Raw genomic sequence first — 7,733 nt, forward strand, 5'->3', positions numbered from 1 at the left:
GCAGCAAAATCCTGGTGTCAGAGAGAGAAGGAAAATGTCTATTTCAGATTGATTAAATAAAGTGGAATGAAGTATTTGCTAAAGAAAAAAAAATTCTTGCATTTCTGACCGTTTTCCCATTATACTCTCTGTTCTTAGCATATTTTATTCCTATCTTTAAGGCCTGAGAGTACATTGTTTGTTAAAGGAACTGTCCATGGCCTGCCTCTTACATTAGATACCAGCTTTAGTGAAGACCACTAGGCTGACCTCACTTGCTACAGCACTGAGAGTCTTCTAGGTGTTCGTGGAATCAATGAAGGAACCTACTTATCCGACAGACAGCCTACTACAGGGAGCTACATAAAAAGATGGACTTGTTTTATCTGAGTGATTATGCTATTTTTATTCTTGATATGTTCATAAGTCAAGTAAATGATAACCAAATGAACTAAATATGAAAGTAAATGTAACAAAACATTCAGTTAATTTACTGGCCTTACCCATAATATTATAACAACTATACATTGGTAAGTATCTTTGAATATCAGGCAATATTTTTAGCATCTAGCATTGATTAACATCTTACCGTTGTTATTTATCGTTGAAGATCTGTGCGGTTCCCACAAGATTAGACAACACGCCAGATTGTCTGGTTTAACCGAGGGTTCAAGTCCTGAGGTTCTGGTGTGCATTCTAACGTGAAGACCATTTTCCCCAGAATTTTTGCCTATTTAACCCAAAATAGGGGCTTCTTTGACAATATCTTTTTCTTTAGGAAGGGAAAGGATGTTTAAGTCGTACGGGTTTGTGTGTTCTCTGTGTATAAGGGATGTTGTGAGTGTCCAGCCCCACATTCAGAACTGCCCTTTCTTAACTATAAACTGCTTAAAATCAGATAACTGAATTCAGATCTGTGTGAAGGAGAACCATGAATTTTGCCCAAATATACCTGCCTACATTTTTAAAAAGTGAGAGCACTGCATGTACATCAGGTTTATGGTAATCATTAAAATGAGAATATGAAAGTGAAATGTTAAGCAAAATGCACAACATAATTAAAGAATGAAAGACATTTTATATTTATTCTTATTGTTGTTGTTACTTGAATCTTATGATGTTAAACTATTTTTACTCCATCTCAATGAAGGCGTAAGTAATTCAGCTTACATATTTTACAAACAAAATATTTAGTGAAATTGCCCTTGGATCAAAGTATGACCATGTTTAGAGGAACAGAGAAGGTTTAAAATATAATCAAATGTTGAGATCAATTAGAAATGCTGAAATGTGGCATTTAGGTTTGAGAAAAATTCCTCAACTAGATCTTCTTCTTATGTCTGTAGGTTTCATTTCCAAAATATTGCAGGAACCTGCATAACTGGAACTTCCCTTGTTTCCTGATATTATTTTATTTTGATTACTCTGATTTCTTATTTATGTGATATAAAGAATAAAATCCTGATTAAAATGTTGAAAAAAAAGTTCTGAAAGACAGACTCAGATTAAACTAAAGTGGCAAAAGTTTAAAAAAAGTACAAAATTAATTTCTAAACCTCTTATTTTAAGCTATTGTATTAAAGTGCATCTTGTATTTTACTGTTAAAGACCATGGAGAGCACATAAGTATGAATTTTTAAATGTGGAGATATATTAATAAATATTTATATATTTATAATGATTTTCTTTGCAAAAACAACCTCTTTAAAGGTGCCAAATTTCTTGCCCAGAAATCGTTTACCAGTAAAAGTTAAATATATATACATCCCCTGAAAAAAAATCAGATCCCGAATTTCTCTAATCTATTTTTTTCCTTCTTTAGGCAAAAATTACTTACTAGAGAAAAATGTATCAGATTTTCAATGCCTGATAAACCAATGGAATTGTAATATGCTATGATGCATAACTAAAACAAGCAAATAAACTTATAATTCTATCTCAATGGACATTGAGGAAGAGATGTATTGCATAAATATTAATTTCAATGAAAATAAGTAATCTTTGAAAATAGATTAAAAACAGATTTGTCAAAAAACATAATAATAAGTAACCCAAATATACTCCATTTTTAAAAATTCCAAGTAATCCTATGAATGTCATATACTGTTTATTACAAAACCACCAAGTTGTTTTGGCATTGGGAACATCTACATGTTTGTTTTTTCCCTAAAACTGAAAATTGATCATTCACAAGGAAAGATATGCACATAGACAATGAAGTGATGAAAAAGTCCTTGGAAACTTTCATCTTCGTAGAAATGCAAAATAGAAACAAAATGAGTTAGTCTATCCATACTAGCATAGATGAAATGAAAAGGTTGATGTTGGGGTGTCTGGGTGGCTCAGTGGGTTAAGACTCTGCCTTCCGCTCAAGTCATGATCCCAGGGTCCTGGGATCAAGCCCCTCATCTGGCTCTCTGCTCAGCGGGAGCCTGCTTCCTCCTCTCTCTCTCTCTGCCTGCCTCTCCGCCTATTTGTGATCACTCTGTCAAATAAATAAATAAAATCTTAAAGAAAAAAAATGTTTGGGACACCTGGGTGGCTCAGTTGGTTAAGCGTCCTGGGATCAAGTCCCACATCGGGCTCCTTGCTTGGCAGGGAGCCTGCTTCTCCCTCTGCCTCTTCCTGCCACTCTGTCTGCCTGTGCTTGCTCTCGCTTCTCTCTTTATGACAAATAAATAAATAAAATCTTAAAAAAAAAAAGGTTGATGTAATCCACAATTGCTGCCAATTGTAGCAAGTGGTAACTCTTGTGACTTGTTGCCAGGCATGTAAAATTGAACAAACATATTGTTTTACTGGTTACTAAAAATTTAGTCATTTTGGAAAGCACATATTGCATGGAGCACTTAGTGTGCTGCATAAACAATAAATTCTGGAACACTGTAAAGAAATATATATATATATATATATATATATATATATATATATATACACACACACACACACACATACATATATATGTATGTGTGTGTGTGTGTGTGTATATATATATATATATATAGAGAGAGAGAGAGAGAGAGAGAAAGAGAGAGAGTATACAATTACCAAATCAAATAAAAACAATTGATCAAAAAAAGGATATTTTTGTTATAATAGCTTCAGACTGAAAATAGTCCACACGTTCATCATCAAAGTAGCAAGTAAACAAAAAGTATTAGATTCAGAGATAGGAATATTTTTTAGGAACAAAAAAGAGCAAACTGAAGGCAAATGTAAAATCATACCAGCATCTGTAAAAACATATTATGTTGAGAAAAAGGCACATGATATAAAAAATGTTCATTTTGTTTTCACTGAAGCAAAATTCTACAATAAATATACAAATCTTACCAGTAATTCTATCTTGGTTGCGTGGTTTCACTGTAAAGGTCATGAAAAACACTTCTGGTCTGGTGAGAATTGTCTCTAACTAGTTAGTGGGTAAGTTTCAAGCCCATGTTATTGAAACTGGTTAAGCAATCAGTTTTGAGCATTCTAGTGTTTGTAAGTTATACCACAATTAAAACGAAACTACAACTGATGTTCAAAATTTTTGACTACTTTCTTAATTCTTTAAAGAAATGCTTATTTTATGGTGTGGTGTAAAAACATTTTAATGATTTGTGATTAACATTTTTAACAATCCACAGTTGGATGTGTTGATGACAAACTAGGCATACATCCAAACTACAGAGGTCTTCTCTGCATTCAATGTAGAATAGTAACAGGTATAGATATAACACATATATAACTTTTCCCTAGGAAATCCTGCACAGTCACTTTATGCAGTCTTTAAATTGGGGACAAATTGATGTAATCTTGGTCATGACTTAAGGCAGCACACTGACCCATACACTTTCTCAGGGCTCCCTTGACTTCATTGTTCCTCCTACTGTAGATAAGGGGGTGCAACAAAGAAGTGAAGAGCATATAGAAGGCTGAAACCACTTTATCACTGTTAGCTGGCCTGTAAGATTTGAGTTGCATATAGGTAAAAATGCCAGCTCTATAAAAGATTCCCACCACAGAGAGATGTGAGGAGCAGCTGGCAAAGGTCTTCTTGTGGGCTTCTCTAGAACGCATCTGGAGAACTGCAGCTAAGATGAAGCTACAGGAAATCAGGATGAGAGAAAATGGGACCAGAAGCATTAATACACAGCAGGTGTACAGCACATGCTCCAAAACAACTGTGTCAGCATAAGCCAAATGTACCAGAGTAGGGGCCTCATGGAAGAAATTATTGATTTCATATGCACCACAAAATGGGAAGCTCAGGACAACAGCAACTTGCATAAGCCCATCAGTTGCCCCCAGTAACCAAGACCCCACAGTCAATCTCAGGCATAAATGCCAGCTTATAAAAATGGGGTATCTCAGTGGGTGGCAAACAGCCACATAGCGGTCATAGGACATGGATGCTAAGAGGAAGCACTCAGCCCCTCCCAATGTGATGAAGAAGAAGATCTGCCAACCACAGCCAACAGGGGAGATAGACTTCTGGCCATTCAAGGAGTCAGCTGCCATTTTGGGCACAATGGTGGAGACCAGCAACATATCCATGAGGGAGAGCTGGCGCAGGAGGAGGTACATGGGCATGTGGAGCTGGACATCCTGGTGAATCAGGAAGAGCATGAGGTCATTGCCTACTAGAGAGGTGAAGGCGATTATCAGAACTATTACAAAGAGAAATAGGTGGGCTCCTGTGTGGTTAAAGAGTTGTAGGAGAATGAAATCTGAGGTGGTGTTCCAGATCTTCATGATTTCAAACAGGACTGACACTGCAAATGAAGAAATAGATGACAGTTTTCATCATTTGCAATGCTCTATTTCAGTTACATCATTACTGATAAATACACACCTGGTAATGATAAAATCTTTTTCAAATCTTTCATCTGCCATTTGCAAAAAATAAAAATTGTCTTGAACATAAAATTAATTTCAACATTTTTCAACTTATTCTCACTTTCAAAGTTTTCAAAATAAGTACCGGCATCTTTATTATTGATTGATTGGGATAATAAATATTTTTGATCAGTTGCAAGAATATGATAAGTGTGTCTTTGCACCACATGACACCAACACAAGTGAACAGTAAGTCATTATTCACATAATTTGTAATTTATATTATGTTAATGCCTTGCCTTGTATCATGCATAGTTAAAGTTCTTAGAAGCTGAGTTACATCATTAACTATGTAAAAAGTAGCTACCCAATACAAGAATTATACATGTAAAACAAATCAAAATTAATTGAAAACTAATGTACTATATGTTGACTTATGGATTTAAATTTTTAAAAATGTCAAAATCAGATCATCTTTCTTAATATAATTTATGTGAGGAAGGCATTGCTTTTCCAAAGAAGAAGAATTATATTTTCAGGTCTAGGAGCTAAAATACAGAGTCTGAATGGACAGGGAAGATGGCAGAGAAGTAGGGGAACCTGTTTAAACCAGTCCTCTGAATTTACCTAGATATCCACCAAATCATTCTGAACACTTATGAAATCAGCCTGAGATGGAAGGATATATATATCTGGATCTCTACCAGCAAAAGAGTGGCTACTTTTTGCAAAGTAGGATGTACAGAGTCATGAATAATTGGGCAGATACTGGAAAATAAACAGAAGAGGGAGGAGGCTCCATAAGCTGGCTCCTGGAAAGTGATAGAACACCAGAGTGCAAAAGTGTCCTGTGCCAGGAACCAGGAAAAAACTCACAAAGCAGTGGCACCTGGGAAAGTGCTCTAGAACAGTGCTCAGACCTGATCCAGGAGCTGTGTGTGCACGTGGAACCCCACAGTTGCTCACAGTTTTAGAGGCACAAGAGGCAGGGACATGCTGCATCCCTAGGATGATCTCTGAGAGAGTCCCTTTGGGCACGTACCATAGGAGGCTGTGGTTTTCAGTGGTGCAGACAGAAACAGAGGCTCTTTGTCCTGGAGCATTTAGTGAAGAGAGCAAACTGTGATTTCTCTGCTCTGGGACAGAGGTTTGGGTGTGACCATTCTTGTTCTGACCCTCAGAAGGGGCATAGAGAGCTGCCAGAGAGCAAAAGCTCAAAAGATCAGTTTCCTGGGAGACCAATCCCCTTACAGGGGGAAGGGCAAATCTGCCCAAGCAGGATTGCGTGAGAAACAGCATGACAGGCCACTCGCCCAGAAGACAGGCTGGAAGAAAAAGAGAATAACAGCCCTATGGACACCATAAGACTTTAAAATCCCCCACACCATGGGAAAATAGTATATTGAGCTCCAGGCATTGCCTCACGACTTGTTTATTTTTCAAATACAACTCTCTTTTTCTTTTTATTCTTTCTCATGTTTTTTCTCTTTTTTTTCTTTTTAACTTTTTTCATTTCAACTAGATGTTTAATATAATAATTTATATTTCACAGTAGCTTTTTAAAAATATTTTATTTATTTATTTGACAGAGATCACAAATAGGCAGAGAGGCAGGCAGAGATAGAGAGAGAGGAGGAGGAAGCAGGCTCCCAGCTGAGCAGAAAGACTGATGCAAGGCTCCATCCCAGAACCTTGAGATCATGACCTGAGCTGAAGGTGGAGGCTTTAACCCACTGAGCCACCCAGGCATCCCTTTCACAGTAGCTTTTTAACTTGTACTTTTTCATACGTCTATCTTTTTACAGATATAGGTTTCATTATAGTCTTTTTTCCCTATTCGATATTACCTTTATATATACAAGTTTTACTTTCCTTATAATTTTGGGAAAAAAACAGCAAAATACACCCATAAGAAACTGTTTGGGAACAAGCAGACCAAAATACACCCAGGAAAAACTGAAACACCTGACTTTGTCCACACTGAGAAATTATAGACCATTTTTACCTCATCCTCATCCCTTTTTAAATCTTTTTTAATTCTTAAATTTCATAAATTTTATTCTTCTGTTACATTTTAGTATTTATTTTTTGTTGTTGTTGTTGGTTATGGCTTCTGAATGCTCCAGATTTTCCTAGGGTGCATCTTGCTTGGGTTATGGTCGATGTTTTGGACTCTGTACATTCTCTCAACCATCCCTCAACATAATGACTTGGAGGAAGAACTCCCAACAAAGAAAAGAAGCAGAGACAAATGGCTTCTGCCACAGCTCTAATGGATATGAATATAAGCAAGATATCAGATAGAGACTTCAGGGTAACACTTATGAAGTCAGTAGCTAGGGTTGAGAAAAACCATTGGTGACAATATGGAATCTCTAAGGGCAGAAATGAGAACTAATCAGGCTGAACATAAAAATGTTATGAGTGAGATGCTGTCCAAACTGTATACTCTAACAGCCAGGGTAAATGATACAGAAGAATGAATTAGTGAGCCAGAAGATATGCTCATAGAAAGGAAGGAAGCAGAGGAGGATAGGAATAGGCAGCTAGATGCCCATGAGAACAGACTTAGAGAGATCAATGATGCCATGAAACATTCCAGGGTCAGAATTATAGGGATGACAAAGGGGGTGGAGAGAGAGAGAGAGAGGACAATAAGGTATATTTGAGCAATTTGTAGCTGAGAACTTATCTAATCTGGGGAAGTAAACAAGCATTCATGTTTAATAGGCAGAGAGGACCCCTCCCAGGATCAATAAAAGTAGAACAACATATGGTGTATAATGGTAAAACTTGAAAATCTTAGAGCCAAGGAAGTTATCCTGAGAGAACTGAGAGAACCAAGGGTGAAGAAATTTCTTACATACAGCGAGAGGAACATCAGGCAGAATAAAGTCAGACCTGTCCACAGAGACCTGGCACTAAATGAG

General features: G+C 36.7%; 1 protein-coding gene across 1 annotated transcript; it reads right to left on the reverse strand.

Moving 5' to 3' along the window:
• Positions 1 to 3,753: 3,753 nt before the first annotated feature.
• Positions 3,754 to 4,761, reverse strand: LOC125101250 (olfactory receptor 2T8-like). The gene has a single exon (XM_047731829.1). The coding sequence runs from the start codon at positions 4,717 to 4,719 to the stop codon at positions 3,754 to 3,756; it is 966 nt and encodes a 321-aa protein (XP_047587785.1). The 5' UTR covers positions 4,720 to 4,761.
• Positions 4,762 to 7,733: the final 2,972 nt, after the last annotated feature.

The sequence above is a fragment of the Lutra lutra genome, chromosome 5 (genome assembly GCF_902655055.1).
Source record: "Lutra lutra chromosome 5, mLutLut1.2, whole genome shotgun sequence".
NCBI classification, from domain to species: domain Eukaryota; kingdom Metazoa; phylum Chordata; class Mammalia; order Carnivora; family Mustelidae; genus Lutra; species Lutra lutra.